We start from the raw sequence: 24,687 nt of genomic DNA, 5'->3' as shown, positions 1-24,687 counted from the left end.
TTACCTTTAGGGTTGTTGGGGTGCTGTGGCCCATATCAGCTCACACTGACTTTACACAATAAACCAAGCCTCTTTAGAATTAGGGTTAAGTGGATGCATTTGGATTGTAGAGGTAACAGGATTCAAGTAGCAAGTTAAAAGACATGGTCATGTTGGTCTCACAACCTAATTTTCAAAGGCCAAGGTGTATAGGAAAAACAATCTTTTTTAAAACCAAGTTTGTTTGTTTCTTTTTTCGCAAGAAATAAAAAGTCCTCTTAAAGACAAATTATACATGTCTGTATGGCCCGAAGTGACCTCCTGCAGCCACAAAGCTAAAAGAAAGCCAAGGTGGATGGACAAGAACAAACTGTCTGTCATGCCTGCTAGTGATGGGATTTCCGGCTCTTTTTAGAGACCCGGCTCTTTCGGTTCGGCTCACTAAAAAGAGCCGGCTCTTTCGGCTCCGAACCGGCTCTTCAGGTTGTTTTGTTGCTTTAATTAATTTATTATTAACAATAATATAAAATTATGCACAAAAGGAATTACTAACGTAAAAACAAGTGGTTTTATTTATATATGTTTATATATAAATATATGCGGTGGCCCCTAGAGACAAAACACGTACAAACTCCAAAACACATTTCTAGCATGAACTGAACTTCCAAAGCAGAGCTACTAGATCACTTAAATTACACAATTGAAAGCATGTGTGTATTGTTTGTGTATTTATACACAGGCACTCATATATATATTCAAATAATTTTAAAAAAAAAGTTCATTTACCTGTTATTACCACACACCAAATCCGGTTGTTGGTACTTGCTGGCTTGTGTAGCCACAAGATAACAAAGGCTCAACACTGCGCCCAGCATCCTGGAGCACTTCTGTTGTCTTTTGTACGTGTTTTGAGTTTTTATATGCTTCTGAGTTTTTATATGCTTCTGAGTTTTTACGTGCTTCGGAGTTTGTATGTGTTTTTACGTGTTTTGGAGTTTGTACGTGTTTTTACGTGTTTTGGAGTTTGTACATGCTTCAGAGTTCGTACGTGATTTGAAGTTTGTATGTGCTTTGACTCTAGGGGCCACCGTAAATATACTTTTATTTATTCACTCCACATAAAATGTAATAAATAAATCATATAATACAAAAATCAACTATTCACATTTCAAGTTTTAACTATTTAAATTTTCAGCTTTTTCCTTTCACAAATTTAAAGTGAAAAGAACACAAAACACTGCAAACCACAACACAATTAAATATAAATTATAATATGAAAACTAAAAGAACATGCATATTCTCTGTCATATGGACCTGCATGAATAAACTTTCTCAATCCTTTATCATCTGCAACCGAAAATAGTTGTGGATGATTACTATACCTTTCTAATGTTGCTGTCCCTGCCTCTCTTTCTCTCTCTCTGGCTCTGTTCCTGTGCTACTGAGTGTAACTACCGCCCCTCCCCCCTCTGCCCAGCGTAAAGCACAAGGCTCGCGTGCAGAGTGAAGCGGAAAAAAAGTGCGAGAGAGAGGCTGAGAGAAAGAAAAAAAAAAAAAAAAACACGTGACGGCTCGCGATAAGGAGCCGGCTCGCGTCGTTCACGTCAAAGAGCCGGCTCTAAGAGCCATTTCGTTCGCGAACGACCCATCACTAATGCCTGCACATGTCCTGCAAAGCCATTAATCTCAGGAGCCAACCCCCTTCACTTTGACTTCACAGAACTGGTGCAGCTGTATTGAACTTGACATCAGTTTGTCCACACATCACTAAAACGGACAGTTTTCAGTCTCGCGTCCAGATGACTCCCAGACCGAACATAAGATTTGTGGAAAAGCTTAATTTTGGCCACATCTGTAAGGAATGAGAGGTGTGTTTTATTTTTGCTCTGTAGAAATATCCCTCGGAGATGATGCTCAGGACTTAAATTGGACTGAGCTGGACATGTTAAGACGTAGACCTGGTGCAGCGAGGGGGAGGTGGAGCAGTACACTGTCAGGTTGAGTTGCAGGCTGCCCTGCGGGGCATTCCTTCAGTTCATATGCAGCCAAAACGCTTGATGAAAAGTGCAAGTCCGTTAAGGACTGAGCATTTTCACAGGAATAATACTCTGTCACTCTGCCTTTCACACTCTCCTTATCCTGTCTGGCTTTATCTCATCTTTGCCCTTCCCTTGGGACATTCAAGTGAGAACAAGAGTGACGTTCAGCTCCACCTCAGATTCCGGTCAGATTCAGTGTGAAGCAATTTGACAACAGGCTGATTTACATCTCTCACTGTCTGGATTAGTCCAGCGCTAATGTTTAGCAGGATCTCCAGTTTCAAATTAGTTTTAGGTTAGTAGCATGTTAAGTTTAATAATTAGTGTAAACACAAAGCATTAGTTTGATGAACGATTGAAAGCTCACAAAACTAGTAAAGTCTACCTTATAATGGCACAAAAGGAAAAACCAGGCAATTTATGCTCATTCATTAGTTTGAAATACTTCAGTCTTGATCAAAGAGTAATACAAATCAAACCATAATCACACTCCCTTGATCAGAGCAAAAATGATGGTTTAGATGGGCTGGTCATCAAATCTTCTGCTTGATAAAATAAGCTCACCTAAGAGTATTAAATATGGATCAAAAACAAACATTCGTCCATGTGTAATGTAGTAAGAATGTGTAAAGATTAAAGTAATCAAATGCCTTTTGAATATGATTTGCTTTGCCAGGTGCTGAAGGAGTTAGGCACACAATTAAAACAAAGTGCTTCAGTATTAGCCACAGATCTAAAGGCAGTGAAGTAGAGCCAGTTATCTACCAATCAGAAATTTAGTGGTTCAGTCCTTGGCTCCTGTATTCTGCCAATTGCCCTTGATGCATCTAGTTAGAAAGTACTTATAAGGTGCAGAATAAAAGCACTGTGTGTGTGGTTTGTAGTTAAAGGCACTTTGAATACTCTATATAAGTTCCAGCTCATCTATCATTGCGTGTTTTCAGCAAAACATACCAAGGGAACGTTTACAGATGTGTAACAGGATGATTCCAATCCAATCAAAGCACATCCCTGAGAGCTACAGAAGCGAAACTGTTACTGTTGGTATATGTCATGTCCGCCTGTTTATCATGATTAAGTCAACATACTGTGTCCATAGCCCCCCTGGTGTCCCTCTGTCTAGCACAACAAAATCTCTCAAAGACACCATGGTGAGATTTTGTTTTATCGGGATGTTTCAAAGCAGAATGTCCTGGCCACATGCACAGGAAGAGGGCAGGAGCTCTTTCATCTCCATGGGGCCTAGAGCATCTTGCAGTTTCTCACAGCACTGATCACAACACAAAACATAACCCAGTACACCACATATTTTTACGCTATTTTATAGACTTCTTTTAGGAAATCCAAGTGGAAATTGCCCTTCTGAGTTGGTTTCTGCCACTGAGCATGAGCCTCAGAACCGAACAGATCACCCTGCAGTACTAAGTTGATCCAAGTGCAGACTCTGACCTCTGCCACATGACCTGTAAAACAGAGGTGCCCCTATACAAAGCAGTGAATCAAGCAGCGTAATCGCTTGGAGAGAAAGAATGAGGCCACTATGAGAGCGGTGTTTTTGAAATCCCTCAAGTCAGCGCTTGCTGTGATTTCTTTCCAGGGAAACAATACAAACATCACAAACTTTAATTACACGCATACTGAGCCGAAATGTACGTCACGAGGGCTGAGTCACAGAAGAAGCTGCATGTGTCAACTGCTTTCAAAGTGATGTCATCCGAGAAAGTACCACATAAGGAACAGGAAGAAATCCTGCTGTAATTATTAAATGTTTTAGACAGTAATTTTGATACAGTGTATGATAGGGTAGCACAGCACCGAGGCTTTTAAAGTTTAATGTGTGCCACTGCAGCATCCTGTAGAAACCACTGTATAATTAAAGTTAAAGTAAAGTGTGAATTTACCTCTACAGTGTGCCCAGTGATACCACTGATACCTGGCATTATATTGCATGCCCATCTGAGCCTCAAAGCCACAGAGCTTACAGCTTATTGCAGTGACACGAAATGTAAAAAGCATGAAAATGCCATATGCGTCATATTGTATGTGGCTGCTTTCAGCAATTATGGGGATATTCAGAGGAAGGAATCAACTGCCATAAGCTCTGCCAGGTCAGTGTTTTTGATGGGCCCACTCTCACCACTCCATTGTACCTGTGCACTACCTACTTATCACCAAACAGCTGGCAGACAGAATTATCGCATAGTTAGTGAACGTAATGGGGCTTTTAGCAGCGAAAGAGACAGATATTTGCCCCAGGAGATGGTACACACAAACAGTGAGCTCAAAAGCAGAGACTAGTGTGCATACATAAACACACCAAGAAGCCAAAAATGGCTCCAAATAATCTTTTTTCATAACAGATTGATTACTATATAAACTATGTTTTTTTAAACATGTAAAATATGGTTGCAGATTTTAGTTTTTTATTCTGCTTGTTAGCAAAAATTAAGATACTAGCTGTGATCAGATCAGTTACTAAGCTGGCATGTTTTTTTATTGGACATGTGGCAGTGTAATCCTCAAAGGAAAAGCAAGTTTATCATATCCTTCCTTGCTCTGCTTTCATCGCAGATTTATGGCTTCTCGAATTTTTATGAGGTGTTACTTTTTGGTGAAAGGTGTGTTGCATCTGCTTAAAAAAAAGATGCTAGGTGTAATTGTAACAGAGCAGATTAAGCCGTTGGCTCAGCTGTTTGCAAACACACACACCATGTTCTGACTGAGGGATTTCTATGTTTCTGACATAAATGAAATCAGAAAATTAAACAGTAATGAGGTTTGTATGGTTACTGGATACAGCTGGATACAGCTGGCTGTGTGTGTTAGGTGGTGGCTAGCTACACAGCTACGGTTAGCATAATATAAACACATTAGCACAGTAAAGCTGGAGTATGGCTAACTTTCTTACACTCGATAAAAGTTAACGTGAGGGTTCCCGATGGTTAGGAACAAATGCCATTGCAGGGCAGGGTGCTGTAAACGGACCAAACTTCAGTCAGGAGAACAACTTGGATAATACATCCAGAATACGAGGTTAGTCATTCATTTATTGCTGCAAGGGCTACATCGTAAGGTTTTAAAAACGGAGCTATAAAATGAATAGTGGTAATAAAAACCCAGAAAAACCGACAGTGACTACTGCATCTCTCAGAGGCTTGTTCAGATTAAATAGAACAAGTTTAAAATCATTTAACTAACAACAGCCTTAGTTTGGACGCAAGTTTATCACGTCATCACTTAAAGACCGAATCCGGTTGTTCAGTGATGACGCGACGAATCCTACTTCCGGGCCTAAAGTAGTCTGCGTTCAATATGGATTTTGTGTTGTTAACATGTTTAATGTTTTGTATTTTCTTATATTTGATCTCAAAAAGCTCCTAAAACAGTCAGTGATCACTGCTGACCTCCCTCGGCTTTTATTACCGCTAATCATTTATTTAAGCTCAGTTTTTAAAACGTTAGGATGTAACTACAGCCCAGCCCATGCAGCAGTATATGAATGACTAACCTCATATTGTGGATGGATTATCTCAGTTGTTCTCCTGGCTGAAGTTTGGTCCTTTTACAGCACCCTGCCATGCGATTACATTTGTTCCTGACCACCGAAAACACTCACGTTAACTTTTATCGAGTGGAAAAAAAGTTAGCTTGTTCATATTATGCTAGCATAGCTGTGTCGCTAGCGGTCACGTAGCACATCATTATATACCAGCTAGCCAAACTTCAGTAACCCTACAAACGTCACTGCTGTTTCGTTTTCTGTCTTCATTTATGTTGGAAGTGATAACAGAGATGTACGTTTTAATTTGTTTCCAAAACCCCGCAGTCAGGACATGCTATATTGTATTTAGATAGAAGCTAGCGAGCTAACTTCCTGCTAACTTCTAACTCCGTTAAATGTCATAAATTCCATTTTCATGGATGCCTGGATGTTAAACTCAATTGTTACACCTGGTAGAGCAGAACGCTGATCATTTTATTAAAGATGAAAGACTTTAGACTGTTTTTCCAACTCTCAGTAATGCCATAGTGATCGTTGGATATATGGACCTGCAGCGGAGTTTAGACCCAGACACGGCTAGTGACGTCAGACTGAACAACCGGATTGCTACTCAATCGTAACCAGGGGTGGAGCTTAGTAAATGTGTCAGGTGCCTTTAGAATGTTGTCATAGCATTAATAGCATAAAACATTTTGTAAGATGCTGGCGAGATGCACACACAATTGCCGTGGCTTGCAGTGGATAAAAACAGAGGACAGAAAAGGAAAAAGAGATTATTTTCTAAGGTAAGGACTGCTCAGCAAGTGAGAGATGATAAAGTGGAAACGTAAAGGTGACAAGGCAGTGACGTTAATGTTAAACTTTTCTAAAAGCAGTGTGGACTTGTACTTCTGTTGCTGTTACAAAAGAAAATTGAATTATATATATATTACTTCAGTAAGTTTTTGCTCTGTAGTAGCATATTATCTTACTGGATTTGTAATAATTTTACTGAAGTAAAGAAATGCTCCTGTCACTGATCATGGAGATAAAAGACTGTTCCAGATTGGCATCCCTCCTTATTTATTTTGTCTAACTGGGTTTAGGAGACAATGGCATTGTACATGGGTATTTGTAATTCTTTTGGTGTGGTATAACAAAGCAAGTACTTTCTTACAGCCCATTCTTACACCAACCATGTTTAAACATTTTGCAGCCTGCCTCTAGACAAAGTCAACACCCTATAACAGAGACATGAAAATGTTTGTATCTTAGGATCTGGTGTTGTTTGTTATTTAGCTACAGAAACTATGCATCTATGTGTACATGTGTGTGTGAGTGTGTGTTTGTTTTAATTGTATTTTATGCTTGAAAGCACACTTGAATTTGTGTCATCCATCAGTAAAAAAAACACACACTGGCACTTTAATGCTTCTCTTTCCTGAAAAAAATTGAGACTTGTGCCATTTCAGAGGCTCCTGGAGACTGGGGAAAATTTGTTATTTTACAAAAACATGAAATTTTGAAATATAGAAACCAGGTTGATTGTTGCTAATGTGCCAAAGGCCCTTGAATACTTTTAATTCAAATGAATGTTGTCATAGTATTAACAGAATGAAACATTTTTGTAGGATGCTGGGAAGATGCATACACAATTGCTCTGGATTGCAGTGGAGAAAAACAGAGGACAGAAAAGGAAGAAGAGATTATTTTCTAAGGTAAGGACTGCTCAGAAAGTGACAGATGATAAAGTGGACATGTAAAGCTGACAGTCAGTGTCCACGTTAATGTTAAACTTTTCTAAACACAGTGTGGACCTGTAGATATGTTGCTGTTCTAAGGTACCTGCTTGCTACTTAGTGTGAAATGCTTTCAACAGAAAAGTAAATAATTAGCTGTTATTCAAACGTTATTTATCACTAATAAATTAGGCCATGGTTAGAGGCTGAGATATGAAAGATATTAAAGGCAAAGAATTCTTGATTACAATTTATGGAAGACATTTGCAAGACAATAGATAGAATTGGCTTTGGTGCAAATTTACAAAAGATTTAAAATATATATTTGTGTGTGCGTCTGTCTTTGTGTGTCTGTGTGTGTATGAATGAAATTATTCTTGAATTGTTATGATATAGGCATTTAATTCAGTTACCAGATTTCAGATTCAGTTACCGGAGCTGTAAGAGTAACAATAATGGTAAGAGTAGCAGGTGCGTTTGGAACAGCATCAACAGGAGCAGGAGAAGTGGTAGGAGAAGCTGGAGCCATAAAAGTGACAGAAAAAGAAGGAGGACCAGGAGGAGCATGAGCATCAGGACGCACGGTCGAAACAATAGGAGCAGCAGGAACACAAAGAGGAGCAGGAGAAATGACGAGAAGAGTAGGAAAAGCGGCAGAAGTAGCAGGAGCTGCAGGAGCGACAGAAACAGAAGGAGGAGCAGGAGCAGCAGGAAATGTGTCAGGAGCGGCTGGAGATGCAGTAGTACCGATAGGAGCAGCAGGAACACAAGAACAAGCAGGACACATGAGAAGACAGAGCTGCAGGAGGGACACGAAAAGAAGGAGGAGCAGCAGTAATCATTAATAAATACAACATCATATCAAAATAATATGATGTGTTTCTATATCAGTCAGTGTCATTCAGCGTTTTATGTCACTTCAACGTTCAGCACTTTCTGAAAAGATGAAGAAATCTTTTCTCCTTAAAAATATTTCTGGGTCAAGTCAAACATGATTCTTTGTTTAAAGCTTATTGTATAGGTTTATTTTTAAATATTGACCCTTGAACTCTAAATTTTGGTTTGATTTAAAAACTGTTTGTCCCAGCTAAGAAATGTTACAAAAATTATTTTTATTATTATTATTATTATTTTGATCTCAAGCAGACCTTAAAAAAGTCATCCATGGATTCATTACATCATGCTTGGATTATGGTCATTTCCTTATCATGAGCTTCAGCTAAAAGTACGTCTGTCATGGTCTACATGCCTCTAGCGCAGATTTTTTTTGCTTTTCTTTTTTCTTTAATCTTGCTCTCTGTGCTTAAGTAAGTAAGTAAATTTTATTTATTAAGCGCTTTTCATAGAAAGTCACAAAGTGCTGTATACAAAGATTCAAATAAACAGAATGTTAAGTAACAAAACAGACAATATACGCAATATAAAAGGTTAAATGTAAATTTAAAAAAATTAAAAAGTGCTGATCAACAGAAGACTTGTTTAAACAGAAAAGTTTTTAACTGCTTTTTAAAGGATTCCACAGAGTTAACCAAACGTAGTTGTATTGGTAGACTGTTCCACAGCCTTGGGGCCACAGACTGAAAGGTTCTGTCCACTTTTGTCTTCAGTCGTATACGGGGTACAACCAACAAACTATCTGTGAGTGGAGACAACGAGCAGTGGTGTATTTGTATTTGGCATTGTATAAGCTTGGATAAATAACCTGGGGCCTGGCCATTTAGTGCTCTGTATGTCAAAAAACAAGAATTTTAAAATAAATTCTAAAATCAATTGGGAGTCAATGTAAAGAATATAAAATTGGAGTAATATGAGCTTGCTTGCTAGAACGAGTTACTAGTCTGGCTCCTGCATTTTGTAAAGCTTGGAGGCAAGAAAGAGATGATTTGTCAAAGCTGGTAACAGAGCACTACAATAATCTAAACGGGATGACACAAATGCATGAACAATTGTTTCCAGTTCACCTAAGGAGACCGTATGTAGCAGTTTAGAAATGTTCCTTAAACGAAAGAAACAGGAATGAGACAAAGATTTTACATGTAAGTCAAGGCCCAGAGAAGAATCAAATGTTACTCCAAGATTTCGAATATTTGACTTAGCAGAAGGACAGTAAGAAGCAAGAACCTGACTGATTTTAGAGTGTAGCTCAGGAGGAGTTATGATCATGGTCTCTGTCTTGTTCGTGTTTAAAACAAGTTAGTTGCTAGAAAGCCAATCAGAAACCTGAGTTAAGCACTGGACTAGGGTGGACAGCCTATCCATATGATGAGGCTTAACCTCCTAGGACCTGACGTCCACATATGTGGACATCACATTTTGGGTTATTTAGACCAAAATACTAAACTTTGCTCTACGGGGGCCTGATATCCACTTACGAGGACATTATACTGCCACTGTTCTATCGAAATTTTAAACGAATATCCTCATATGTGGCTCTCATTTTTCTTAGAAACAAAAATTAGGTAAAAAAAAAAGATCTGGTAATTCTTTGTTTTTACATTCATCAGGTCCCAATCGGCCCAAATATCAAAGAGAAATTAAAAATGCATGTAATGGAAGAGTTCGGGTCATAGGAGGTTAAAGGACATATGCAGTTGAATGTCATCAGCATAGAAATGCTAAGAAATGTCACTAAAAGATTGCATAATGCCAGCTAAAGGAAACATGTAAAAAGAAAATAATTATGGACCCAAAACTCTGCCCTTTTCTGTAGAGAGCATTTGAACTGGGTCCAGAGGGCGTCCTAGAACAGAGATTAGGTAGGGTATTTGTGAATCTGTACAAGATTGTGACATGTTCTTTTAAATGACTGGAGCTAATAAATGAACAAGATTCTGTGCTAACTTTATTAGCTGTTCTTGCTCATTGCCTGCTGTGTTTGACATGACGGTACAGTCTGTTTTGTTAAAGAAAGCTGCATTGGGACTTTCAAATAATATACTGAGCTTTAAAATGAATAGTGGTAATAAAAACGCAGAGTAGTTTGGACCCCGGTTTATCACGTCGTCACTTAAAGACCGGATACCCAATGGCCCAGACTGTACCAGGTGTTTTGCATCTGTGCATTGCATTTTTAAGTGACCCACTAAGGACTGTCTGGTATGTTGTCCAGGTGGTCAGGAAAGCACTTTCTTTTAAGTGAGACCAGGTCTCAGAGGTTGAACCCACACATATGGAAATGAGCTGGAGAGAGCTGCTGAAAATCCTCTGTGTTCTGTGCATTTATCTATGTAAATTACTCACATTTATCACCTGTCTGCATGCACCTGATCACTGTGAGCCAAATAAATACCCTTGCTCAGGGATGAGAAATGATCTCATAAGAACACTGAGCTGTTTTTGTATTTTACATGGCTACTCATTGACTACTGCATTGTAACACATTTATTTGACATTCAGCCTGTCTCACCAACTCACTTTGTTTCAGTGCCTTTTGCACAGTTCCCTGTTCTTTCAGCATCTATGGCTGACCCACTTTCTCCAAAGATATCAGTGGAGCTATCAGTGGAATCAATAAACAGACCACAAACTGCATCGACGTTTCCATGATACAACACAGCGGCCTCATTGTTCGAAGGCGCTGACCTGAATTTGCTTCTTGTTTACTAAAGCATACAAGTAAGGTAGAATGAACATTTTTCTTTTTTTCTTTTGAAAACTAATAAATTTAAAAAAAGATTGATTGTATTGTAATTTAAAGGCATATTTCAAGAGAAATATGGTTGCAAGAAAAATCTTCACAAAAAGAAGATGAAGAGGTAATTTCATGACACAGTTCAGTTGTGAAGGTTCAAAAATTTCACAATTATATTAGCAGTTGTAAAATGTTGTTAAATATAGAAGTGGTAAATATTCAGGTGATAGAAAAAGTAACTTCCACGTCAAAGTAACGAGTCACGATTAACATCCCAAATTTTCATGCCTTACTGAGGAACTAAACGCACAAATTTATGTGCCATTTGAACGAGTCAAGAAATTCAATAGGAAGAGATTTGACAGTTCTAAGACATGATGCCACAAGGTATACGTCAAGTTTTTATTAACACTGGAATAAGTGTCTGTATATTTTTGAAGACATTTGAAGGAGTTTTGTTTCAAGCATTGTTTCAAGGTACCAAAATTTCTGAGAAGAAACAGAACCTAAGACAAAGAGATGATTCCAGCACTCCTCAGTGGGATGAAGCCTTCAGAAGAGCATTTCAGCATTGTATAAAGGAAAAACAACACCTGGAGAACATGGTTAAAGAAATGCAACAAATTTATGAAGCCAAGATAGATTCTGTTTTGCCCAAATTCATTGTTTGATGATTTGACATAGAACATATTAATAATTGCTAACATTTAACAGCATTCATAATATTCCACATATGGCTTGAACAGGATGGCTGTCATTACATGGCAGTGACAGACTTCAAATCTGTCCTTTGGGTACCTGAGTGAGTGAGTTGATTCTGCACAATAATGGGAGGGTATAAAAGCGAGTCTGTCAACAGTCTGTCAACAGTTTGCATTTTGTCCAGATGTAAGGAGTGGCAGTCTGATTTTTCATTCTGAAGGGCTTAAACAATTCTGTGTATGTTTCTCTGCTTGTCTGTTTTGCTGTAAATAGTTCTGCTCAACATGATTAAGGCTTTGGCTCAGTTTTCAACTACAACTATATTGTAATTTGTGAAAATTTGTTTTGAATTGTTCGTAGAAACTACAATAGGTCATCCTAATAATTACATAGCTGTTGACAGTAACATTTGAATGTGTACCCAGCTGAAAGAGGAGAAAACTCAAGTGGAGAAGCAGAGAGAAATGAAGAGCATGAAGCTAAATACAAAGACCTGCAGGGCAAACTTTACGAAAAACACCAAGAGATGCAGTGCAAGCTCTAGAACACAGGTGTCGAACTCCAGGCCTCAAAGGCCTTAGGTTTTAGATGTGTCCTTAATCCAACACAGCTGATTTAAATTGCTAAATTACCTCCTCAGCATGCCTTCAAGTTCTCCAGAGGCTTTGCAATGAACTAATCATTTGATTTAGGTGTGTTGACCCAGGGTGATGTCTAAAACCTGCAGGACACTGGCCCTTGAGGCCTGGAGCTCGACACCCCTGCTCTAGAACATGGAGGAAAAAAAACAAAGGGCTTCAAGTGATGTTTAATGAAATGCTCCAAAGAAATGCACGACAGAAACAAGACAAGGAAAGACTGGAAGAGACAGAGAGAGATGCAACATCTTCTCTAAGACTTCCAGGGGAAAAATATTGAATTATGAGTATTTTACAAGGAAATAAATGACAAAAACATTGAAATTGAGTACAAGAAAAAAGAACTGGAGGAAATATGCACTGAAATGCAGAGTATAATCCAGGCAATGGTGAGCAAAGATACCCATTTGCAGGGAACTTAGCGCAGTATACAAATACTGAAATGCAAAAGGAGAAGTGACAACAGGAGAAAACCATCAAGACATCCCGTCTGCGCTTCAAGAACTGTAGAGGAGACATCAAGAGTTACTGGCCATCCATGACAATGTACAACAAAAAACACAACGACACGCACAATGAAAAGAAAGTTCAAGAATAAAAATATAAACAATTGCAAGAGAAAAACAAAGAACTTTGAGAAAGTATCAAGAAAAATAAGAAAAACTGAAGAAAAGGTGTAAAAAAAAAAACTTTAGGTGCAGCATGAAGAGCTTTTCCAAGAGATGTGAAGTATCGTAGTGCAGAACAAAGATCTCCAAGAACTGTGCCTGAAAAAGAAGAAAAAGCACTTCAGGTTTTTCTGGAAGAAAGAATCTGCTGCTGCTTCAGTTCAGCCATGACAAGACTCCACCCATCTTCCTCCAACAGGGGCAAATGATCCAATAATTCACTGTGCTTCAGAGTCGTATTCAATGTTAATATTGTTTAGAAACATTACTGATGGTACTGAATAACTTAAACTTTATTTTTTTATGACTGTATTAAAATGAGTTGACAGGCAATAGTTCTAGAATAATTCTCCTTTATTTGACAATAAAACTCAAGTAAAGTCCCACTTTAACCATTTGCTTTTATTTTATAAAGAAATATATGTATTTGTTTGGACTAATCCTTTTAAGGGTGCCAAATGAAAAAAGCATGAAAACAGGAATGCGGTCAGTTAGAACAGAATATGTTGTTAGAATATTTTGGTTTGAGTGAAAGTTTAAACAAGTTTAAATTTTAAACTTTGCAGTTGGTGGATAAATGATAATGAGTAGGAATGCAGGTGGGGATGATGAAAAATGACCCAAAGTGGATGTTGTTCATTGTAACTGAACTAAAACCACGAAAAACATGATTTGTCTATAAAAGCCTCTACCTGCCATGTGGGTGTCTCTGAAAAAATAGCTTTTTGTTACACATGAATAGTGATTTTGTACACATTCCACATCTGCAAATAAAAGAAAAGGACTGAATTTTTATAGATGTCACTACAAATATGTTTCTTCCTTCTTCTTCTCAGATTCCTCAGTTTCTGTCTTTAGCATTGTCGAGTTTAGACCCTCAGTGGGGGTGTTAAAGTATCCCTAAAAGTACCATTCTCTTCTATTGTTGTACTTTCCCAATTTCTCTGTTGGAGGCTGTACAAGTTACAATAAAATTTGCAAATATTAGTATTGTTCAAATGGTAAGTGGTGTGAATATTCGAGCTTTCACGTATAAATTTGATTATGTGGATTAGAGGAAATTCAAAATAAATTCCAACCTGTCCACCCAGTTCCTGTTTTTAAAGTCGTTGAAGATGTATCCTTCTACCCTAGAAAAAGAACTGTTAAATGAAGTTATTAAAAGCCCCACATTACCATGACATTGCCTGTGATGAGTGTATGTAAACTTCGGACCACAACTGCACATGCACCGTTTGGACTTATAATTACGTGGTACTCAATGTAATCACAAGGAAACTAATCTAGCCTTGTGTACACACTAGCTAGCACTAACTAGCTTGGCTATTAGCTTAGTGACACCTAGCACATTGCTAACGACAACAAAAACTGGATTTTTCTTCCTCTGAGTTGCAGAAAACATTTACATTTTTAAAACTGTCTGAAATTTAGTAATTTAAGACTAGAGGTATAAATGTTCTTGCTTAGGAGCTACACTGACGTCCAAGTAAACAGGTCAGTAACAGCTGTCTTATTTAAGCCCAGCCAGGCATGTGTCATATGGGTGATTAGGTGTAGCGAAGCTGTCATCATTAAGCATAACAAGTTTTTGCTCAGGGAGAGGATAATAATGTAGCCCACTAACCTTCTGTCAAACACGGGTCAACTCACTCACCCTGATGAGGCGTTAGGACAGCTGTGGACATTTCTGTTACTAATAAGGTCACGCTTTTTAAAAGGTTTAAAATGTCTGAAACATGTTTACCCCTGTCCCGCACCAGCAGGCACCTATGTGTTGCAACGCATCATGCAAAGGGACAGGTTGGATTCCTTCAAGATGTCAAAGGAGATCACTAATTTTCTTAGTCCCCAGAAGTTTCAAGAAGAGTTCCAGTGTTGGAGCACAGGTAAAGAAGGCTGATGCAAAGAGCTGGCCATTCACATCAGCTACTAGCGCTTCCATGTAAACTTAAATGGAAGCATAAGCCGTCATCTGTCAGATTTAGTCTTGAAAAGCACGTGGCTCTAGGTGACCAGTTGTATTCACATACTTTTAGGACGTAAGGTTTTACAGGATCTAGAGTTTGATTTGTAGGTTGATATTTCCGCATTTATACTTTGGCCAAATATCCCTTTATGTCGAAGGTGATGTGCAGACCGCTTTAGGAAAGGCGAACATTCAGCCCTCAGTGAGACTCTCTTACATAAGTTACCTGCTTACACAAACACACTCAGGAAGAGAAATTGCAAACTAGACCCAGTGCCCAAAAAAATGTTTGCATGTGGTCCAGAGCCAAAGATCTTGAGCCACAAAACCAGTCCACATTGCTTGCTGGTCACAACACAGAGCCTGTGTTCACTTCAAATGCATACTGAACCATTCATCTATTATTTCATATGGGCTTTATATGAAGGTGTTATCCAAAAAAATTGTATTTTCAGGACAAAAGTGCTGCACTTTTGTCCTGAAAATAAAAAGCTGGCAGATAAGACCAATAATATAAAGTGTTCATTTCCTCTGTGCAATTTCAGACAGCTCAACTGGACAACTTAACACTGTAACACCATGCACTATTTTAGCATAATTATATTTTGAGCAGCAATCTGTGGTTATAGCAGGCTTGGCTGTGGAGTCATGAAACAGTTAGGTGCAGAGGGAACAGTAAAATCAGTCTGGTCTTTGTCTGAGGTGAACTTAGGAACTGTGGTCTCTGTTTACTTCATGAGAGCTTTGCCTCACATACAACGTGTAATATCCACATTTTAATTGTAACTTTTTCAAAGCATCTAACTGTAGCATGAAGCTTTAAGTTTATGTCATTGGGTAAAAAGATTCCCCGTGGTGTTTAAACATATTCCTCACTTGTGTGAAATTATATTTGCGCAGAGTGACGAAGCCTTTGAAGCATAGGTGTGAACATGTTGTGGGCAGGCATTCGTGGTTTGTGTTTTTTTTAATGGGACCTATCCCATCCCATCGCCAGTAAGCCAGCTCGATGTTCCTTGAAATGCATATACTATTATATATTGTACATATATTTATTAGTTTCAGATGTAGCCATTCTTGTATTTTGCTTGTTTACATTATTGTATTTTGCACAACTCTGTTGCTTGTGAAGCTCGCACACAAGAATTTCACTCACATGTGCTGTACCAATGTACCTGCACATGTGATGTGACAATAAAAGTGATTTGATTTGATTTGAAGTTTTTTCCCCTATTTTATGTAAAATATAAATGGCTTGGTTCTTATATAGCAGTTTTCTGCTTGAGCACAGCTATCTCACATTCACACAAGCACTGTTCTTATGTCTAAGTGCTTTCTATCTAACAGTCACACACATTCATACTCAGTATCTTGCCCAAGGATAATTTGGCATGCAGACTGGAGCAGCCAGCGATCAAACCACCAACCTTCTGATTAGTAGATGATCTGCTCTACTTCCTGAGCCACTGCAGGAAATTTTAAAAGGCTTCAGCCTTGCAGAGATTATTATTCATATTAACGACCCAGCACACAGGGGCATGGAGAGGCAGTAAATAGCTTTACTTCTAATCCATTTATGATAAATTGTAGAATCACCGTCACTACTACCAGCCTTGCTAGAGGCCACCTTTTGAGAAACCCCCTCGAACAATTTTTATTACAGATTTCCTGTAGATGTGAAAATGTATTTCTACGAATGCCACGCATGGACTAGCAGACGAAAATGACAGGCAAGCCATTTACTTTCATACAATCAGTCCCTGTGTCTGTCGTTCAGTGACAGGGAGGGAAAAAGTACGCACACTTTTTTTCAAGCAGATCCTGTATTGGTTTCTTGACCTGGTGAATGTCCCCAGTGAAGAGAGGCTTTGTGGCCTTCAGACAGCTCTTAGCCTTTAACACACACCTTCATAATAGCATATGTGTCTGTGATTTTCCATTTGGAAAATTGCTTGCTCTGTCTCTGGCTTTGCTTAAGACAGAGCGAGATCGAGAGAAAGATACAGTGACCTACTGTAGGTGCACCGTGATTGCCCAGCTTTGTGAACTCAAACACGTGCCAAGGTATACAGGTGAGCGCTAAGGTAATCTTGTCGTCTTCCTGTAATGTGGCAACACTTAAGCACTGTGCGGTGTATGGTAGGTGCCAGTGCTTTGTGCTTAACTCAGCAAAACCTGTATTTGATTCATGGATTTTTGTCAGAACAGAGCCCACATCTCTGCACAGCAGCTGACAGACCACAAGATGCCAGCTTCACACATTTATCCTCTGTGGACAGATGTGATTGTCTTTAGCTTTGTCCTTGTAGATTGGATGTGGGGTCTTCTTTGTCCTTTGTCCTTTAGCAACAGTTTAATCTCAGGAGCAGCTGCACTAAACAATGACTTTATAACATACACTCCTAATCATCTTAATTTCACTGTAGGAGGATAGCTTTCCAGCCTGCTGCAGGAAATTGATATCAACAGTGTCATGACTTCATATTATGCGAACAAAAATAGGAACTTTAACATCTAGCAACAGTGTCATTCTGAGTCTCTGGCTGAAGGTATGGTGTGCAAAGACTGCATTCAGTGTTTGCTGCTGGACGGGTGACAGTTGGGGTCAGAGGTTCATTTTCCCCTTTGGCTCCTTCCTTCTCTTGCTCGCTGGCTTTCAGAGGCTGAAAGAAGACGCGGAAGCACAGAGGCATCTGGCATCAGAAGCACAAGCAGCCCTTCCCACCACATCCTGAACTGTGGCAGCCAGAAGAGAGAAACAAGGTGCACACTGTGAACTAAATACAAACTGAGGGGGGGGTGTTCAGGATACCCCTTTGGTGGGTGTGTCACCACAGAGAAGTTCACTGTGAAGAGAAGAAGGAGAGAAGGTGGACGAGGGGAGATGTGCTGCAATTATAAGTTTTCACAGAACAAAACAATGTTAATCAATAACACTGCACCAGCATCTGTTGGTGGAGCTAAATAAAGATCGTGTTTCTGAAGTGCCAGATGTTCTCACTCTGACATCAGAGCACATTTCTCAGTGCACACATTAGCTCAAACAAACTAAATTATGCTTCATATGATATTTCTGGGGTTTAGTGTATGTTTAGATGAATGTCATCTGTGTTTAGACAACGTGTGGTTACTGCAGCAGGTCTAAAGTCATCACCTCCTAAATGGAAGTACAGAAACAGGAACACAACTCTTGAGAGTAGTTCAGGAGTTGGACTAAAAGTGTAAGCAGATATTTGAATGGTCAAGATGGAAAAGCTGACAAAGCTCAATTTTATTAGTATCCCAGCACTTTTTTTTTTTATTATTGTTTTTGGATTGATTTTTGTTACCTCCACAGATGTTCTTAGTAGTGTTTACATGTGTGCGTGTCATTCTGTTAAAATGATGGGCTTGAAATGTTCTGAATTGACCCCTAAAACGTTGTAGGGGTGTAGAGCGTAGTCATGTTAAAACTCCATTAAAATTTGGTTACATCCACCAAGGTCTTCTAGGTTAACTTAATGATTTATTGATCAAAAGATGGCAAAAATCCTTATAACTTTAACTATAATTCGTACAAGTGTGATGTTTGCTGTCAGCATACAGAAAGTACTGCATGAAGACTTCAAGTATCATCACATTTGAGCTCTCATCTTTTCTTCAAGTCAATAGATTGATCTGAAACTCTATTTCAAAGTATGTTTCTTACTGCCATTCGCAAAATTTAGGAAATTAGACTTTTGTATGGGGATTCTAAGTATCCAAATATTACATCACATTTGACCTCTGACCTCACTTTTACATTTCATATCTCTTTCTCTTTCAAGTTGACCCCAAAATGTGTTATATCTATGACAAAAGTATTGTCGAGAGAATGAGAATGAGCTGCCTGGTTAGAAATATACTGCAGCATAATATTACAGTTTATAATAAAGTCAAGTTATTCATGTACAGTTATTTAAAAATCAGTATCTATTATCCAGTAGATACACCTACATTATGTTTATGTACTAAATACAATAAAATTTTCTTAAATGTAAATGCTGCCCAAACACTTGATGTTAGGCGCCTGTTAATACTGGATAAGGGTAAATACATTTCTTATTTATATTTTTCAGAACATTATTAATAGTAATATATTGAAATTTTAATACCAATTCTGTGCTATTGCCCAACTGAAAAGCTTCAGTCATTAATTCCTGTTTGGCATTCACACAAACCTGCAGGACACAATTCAAAGAAAATGCACAAGATGGCGTTTGAAATTGTTCAGCACCGCTTTGATCTCTGCTGAGGGCTTTAAGATAGCTTTGCTTGAGACGAGACCTTTGTCTTTAAGCTTTACGAAGCCACTCTGAAAATTAGACTATAACCCACTGAACCTTTCCCTGTTGCCTCAAATTTCCACCCAAAACCTCTATCTTCTTAGTTGTTAAGCAGTAGATAGGATTACAGCTGCAGTCATTTGGACAGTTAGTAGTGAGGTATTAGTGACTGTGTCTAAGCTGGATTTAAAATGAACTGACCGGTCATCCCTGCTCGTGTGTCACTGCAGTGTCTACTGAAAGCAGAGGAGAGCAGGGATTTTGAAGAGGACAGAAAGAATTCATGCATAGGCATCGAAATTCAGGCCATGGAGCTGACGCTGAAGGCTTTCACTCTGAAGGTGGTGAATATTCCATGGAGGAATAATAACCTGAGCACCCTGCATACAGACCCTCCTCTGTCTGATCAAGGACAGACCATCATTGGAGTCTACCTGTTAGTGCTGGGTAAGTAAACCACCATACGCTAGAATGCAATGTTTATTTTTTGCATTATGTGTATTGTTTGCAGATGAAATATGTTTACTTGGATTGTACGTTATGCTACTGTGTCAGTATTGCTTGATATACTGTATTTCCTACATTCGCATGAAAGAGTCACACATTATTCAAGTGTCAAGAACAAAACCGACTCTTGTTTCCAAAGGCCAGTCCACAGCTGACACCCACAGTTTGGTTTGGACCGTGCCAGCTAAGATAGTCGAGAGATTTTGTGTAACACAGAGTCTGAGATATAAAAAGAAAGGGACCCTGTTGGCTTGTTATCTGACTACAGAGTAAAAGGGTTTAACTCTGAGCTTCACGGGTTATTCACACTATTGGAGTCACTTCAGGATGAGATCCAGAACTAACAGCAATGATACATACGTACATGTTCCTATACTGTATGTAACATATTATCTAATAGTACTATACTACTACATATGATACAATATGATAAAATATAATAAAATAAAACACCATACAATGTCATATGCTACCATAAGATTTAGTATCCTATGCTATGTGGTTAATTAGGTATCCCCTGAATATTCTGTGTGCTTCCCTCCCTGCAGGATGGCTGTCCTGGTTTGGAAACAGTTTAGTGATGTTTGTCCTGTACAGGCAGCGGGCCACACTTCAATCAACCGATTTGCTCACCTTAAACCTCGCAATCTCTGATGCCAGCATTTCAATATTCGGCTACTCCCGGGGAATCCTAGAAATATTCAATATCTTCAAGGATGATGGATATTTGATCACCTGGATCTGGACCTGCCAGGTAAAAGCCAAACTCGAACAAGACTTCAAAATACTGACATTTGGAACAACAAGTCTTATCGCAGGAGCTATGACTGTGCAGAGTCACCAAAAAACCATCCGTGTGCATCTGCTGTCTTTGGCCAGCCCTCAGTTAATAAAGTACATTAAAAGAATCTGTGGAAGTGTAACAGTAAGGTGTATATGCGTGTGGGTGTGTGTACGTGAAAGGGATTATTCTAGTAGACATGTGGGCTGGAGGTTAAATCGTGATAAGATTACCATTGTGGAGGCCTTTCTTCTAGCAGTAGGGCACCTGTCAACAACCAAACAGTGAACGGTTAAGAGCTGCTTTAGTGGCTATTTGTTGAATTTTATACCTACATGCACTTATATTGCAGGATCTTATATTTAACCATTCATTTCTGTGTTTTTCTCTTCCTACAGCCTCAGCTTGAAAAGAAATATTTGTCATACTTTAGCTTGGAATTCATCCAGGATATTTTCTTGCTCGAAGCCAGGCGTGGTAGAAATTGTGATTTCCGTGCTGCAGCGAGTGAAGTCTCTGAGGAGTCATACAAAAACAAGCCGGTGTAACCAGAATATATTTTAGTCTGGAGAACGTAAACTTTAAAAATCTAAGTGAAAGAGATACTGTAACTCAAGCTCTGCTGCTCTTAGGCTTCCCTACAGTCACAGAGATGATCTCATATCTCAGTCATCCAATCTCCGGTGAAAGAGAAATATTGGGAAGGGAAGTACCCCACCTCTCTTATTTCACCTTCCCCCAAGAGAAGTGGGCTAAGGCAGGGAGCCTCAGACGTAAATAAGGGAATCAGGTAAAAAGTGACAGAAATAGTGGAGAAAAAGAATAGAAAGGTGAAGGAGACAGGCATGTGAGAAGCACATTACTGCATGGAGCGTGATGGGACATGAGCGAGCTGCAAGCTGGGCCTCATCCCCGTGTTTCACACTTGGTGGGGCAGGACATTATTAGATATGAAAGAGCCTCTCAGGATCATGTGACATTACAGAAGGAAAGTTCGGAGGAAGAAATGATGCAGCAGTGTAAAAGGTCTATGAAAGTTTACATCACCTTCTTGAGAGCCAAATAAAAGACAGATTAGTTGCACTAAACTGCACTAAACCACTATTTTTATTGCAAAGGGTCCTGAAATTTTATAAGAACTAAAATGAAACATAAGATTAACGCTTAATAAAAACCATACCAATGTTAGTAAGATAGTTTTCTGCCAAATGAGGGTGAAAAAACGTGATGCTTGGAAGTAATAGGATTACATTTAAGGAAGATCAAGAAAGTAATCAGACCTCAACTGATCCCCATCACCTGGAAATGGCACAGCAGGAGCTGGGTGTTACATAGTTGGGGCCAGACTGAAACACAGTAGCATCATTTCCTTTAAGAAGAGCTGTGATTAAAAGATTCCCAAACATTGGGCTGACTGCAACAAAGCTCCATGTGTTGCCATATTTGAGAGTCAAATCAAATTTTCCTGTGATATAAGTTAATATCTACAAATTAGCAGACGCAGTAAAGATTTTCCATTTTAGCATCCTCTTATTGAACCTGTACAGCTTACATCAGAGGAAAGGCTCTGTGTCTGGAGCATATTGACCAAAAGGGAGGAAGAGCTCTTTATCTGAAGCATCTCTATCTGATAAAATCTAAAGCAAACTCGGCAGACAAAGGTCTGACATTAGACAGGCACTGGCTCTCTACCCCGAGGCGTCACTGACCACTCACAGATATTTTGAAGACGTGACATCAGGAACTACCAGTCCATCTTTCTCTCTCTCTTTCCATCCAGGTGGACGGCTTCTTCACGCTGCTCTTCGGCCTCGCGAGCATCAACACCTTGACGGTGATCAGCATCACCAGATACATAAAGGGATGCCATCCAAACAAAGGTTTACAGCTTTAGCCCAGCCTTTTGGCCTTCCTCACATTCCAGCAGCAGTTTCTTATCTGACAGGAGAGTGTGGTGTTTTTAGTGCTAATGAAAGCTCATTACAGGCTTCAGCTGTGGAAATAACGACCACTCGTCTCCAGCAGTTTCATTTTTATTTCTCAAAGACATTATTAACTTATTTTGAAGTGAGATTTGCTATTTTGGGGGTTGCAACTGATGTTAAAAAATGCCTTAATTATGCTGGAAATTTAGTTGAGCAACTGCTTCTGCTGTCGGCGAGGGATAAAGGATTTTATTGTTTGTGGCTGCTCATGTTAACCTGAGTGTTTTTACATTTGCCGTTAAACTATGGACATTAGTGGTAAATGTGGTGTGGCACCAGCTGCGTTTGCTAAAACCTTCGCTCTTATACTAAATCTAAATCTGAAAAAACCCCACTGCATGTGTTTTTGTGTGCAAATGAGTTAGGAGAATGAAATGTGCAGGTAAACCAGTGCAGATAATACGCAAAATACAGCTCAGTATTAAAATCACTGAAATCCTTGAAAACTGCTCTGCACGTATAATATGGGATATTTAAATTAGACGTTTGCTCGTTGCCTGGAAATAGAACAAACTATTATTTTCTTCCCTTGAACACTTTATCAACAGAGGCCCTTTTCAGTCGCAGATGTCAGCAAAGGCTGTTAAAAAAGAAAAGACTTCATTGTTCAACAAAAATTCATAGCAAGTCAAAAATTCTGCATCTAACTTTTTCTGTTGCCAAAATCATGACCTTTAAACTGTTTTTAAACTGCAAACAATCCTGCAGTCAGTTCCACGGTGTGAGAATAGCAGGCTGTACTCATGTTACTTGTCCTTGCTCTGTCTTCTCGCAGCTCATTGTATCAGCATCAACACGATTGCTGTGTCACTAATCTGCATTTGGACTGGAGGGATTTTTTGGTCTGTTGCTCCACTCCTGGGCTGGGGCAGCTACACAGGTCTGTTTTATGCATCGGACTTAACGGTGCTTCATGCAACATGACAACAGAGCCGTGATCTGACCTTGTATCTCGTGTTTCTTAGATCGAGGTTATGGAACTTGTGAAGTGGACTGGTCCAAAGCCAATTACTCCACTATTTACAAGTCCTACATCATATCCATCCTGATCTTCTGCTTTTTCATCCCAGTGATGATCATGCTCTTCTCCTACATCTCCATTATCAACACAGTGAAAACCACGAATGCTATGTCAGCTGACGGTTACCTCACCGCCCGCCAAAGGAAAATGGAGCGGGACGTCACAAGGGTAGGACAAAAGGAAAATAGTCGAGTCTAGTTGTGGAGGGTTTATTGAAAGGCTTGATTAGAAATGTAAAAAGGGACTCTTAAAAGGTCTACTTAAAAGCGCCCGCTCGGTCATAAACCTCCTTTCACGTTACTCAAGTGCTGACAATAGTTTCCTTATGTCTCTTTTCAGATTTCCATTGTAATCTGCACTGCTTTCATCCTGGCCTGGTCACCATATGCAGTGGTGTCTATGTGGTCAGCCTGGGGCTTCCACGTGCCAAGCACAACCAGTATCATCACCCGCCTCTTTGCCAAGTCTGCCAGTTTTTACAACCCGCTCATCTACTTCGGCATGAGCTCCAAATTTCGCAAGGATATTTTGGTACTTCTGCCGTGCGCGCAAGAGCACAGCGAGGTGGTGCACTTGCAAAACATCACGCCAAAAGCCGAGGCCCCGCCCCCGCCTGAATCACTTCCAGGCCAGAAGCTGGAAGTGAAAAGTGCAGCTGCAGAGCTGAACCAATCTGAGCACGACAGTGATTCGGGGGTCAACAGCCCTCCTCAGACTCCTCCGTCTGACCCACAGGTCTTCCACATCGACGTGCCCTCTTACACTGAAACATCAGAGTACTGGTGTGACAGGCTCTGAAGACTGTTTCCATTTCACCTCAACCAATACTTGAATTCTATGGGGAGACTGGGAGTATTTATTTATTTATTTTTTTGTATGTTATGGTCTTATCCATCTTAATAAATTGTATGTGCAACCAGTGTTAATAAATTATTTTAAGTTTCATCCCTGCTGCAAAGAGTATTTATTTCCAGGTCCTGTTAGGAGTGTTTTAACAATCACTCAAACCAAACTGGAACAATGCATGTGTTTTTTTAAAAGGTGCCCAGCTCATGAAATCTGCAGTCAGTAAAATAGCGAGACAAGAGATGCACAACAACATCTGGAAACACTGAAGTGTCCTTAACTCAACCGAAGCAATGTGATGGCACAGTATCCTACTATTTCCCCCGTGTCCCCTGAGGGCATTCATACCCTCAGATCTACCTTATATCCTGCAGTCCACACTCTGTTGAGAAACAGCGTT

At 39.4% G+C, this 24,687-nt stretch overlaps 1 protein-coding gene across 1 annotated transcript; it reads left to right on the top strand.

Moving 5' to 3' along the window:
• Positions 1-6,006: 6,006 nt before the first annotated feature.
• On the top strand, positions 6,007-24,386 carry LOC147315672 (visual pigment-like receptor peropsin). Its single transcript, XM_086258642.1, has 8 exons — positions 6,007-6,305; positions 7,131-7,217; positions 19,378-19,594; positions 20,203-20,408; positions 22,216-22,315; positions 23,196-23,300; positions 23,386-23,609; positions 23,781-24,386. Exons 1-8 carry the CDS (start codon positions 6,231-6,233, stop codon positions 24,237-24,239), a joined length of 1,473 nt encoding a protein of 490 aa, XP_086114768.1. The 5' UTR covers positions 6,007-6,230; the 3' UTR covers positions 24,240-24,386.
• The last annotated feature ends 301 nt before the right edge of the window (positions 24,387-24,687 follow it).

Source organism: Aulonocara sp. 'chitande type north' Nkhata Bay, linkage group LG13 (genome assembly GCF_057382095.1).
Source record: "Aulonocara sp. 'chitande type north' Nkhata Bay isolate Kocher_YH1m ecotype deep benthic linkage group LG13, A_spYH_male_GT1.1, whole genome shotgun sequence".
Lineage (NCBI taxonomy): Eukaryota > Metazoa > Chordata > Actinopteri > Cichliformes > Cichlidae > Aulonocara > Aulonocara sp. 'chitande type north' Nkhata Bay.
Note: the sequence above shows the minus strand (reverse complement) of the source record. Positions and strands in the feature narration are given on the sequence as shown.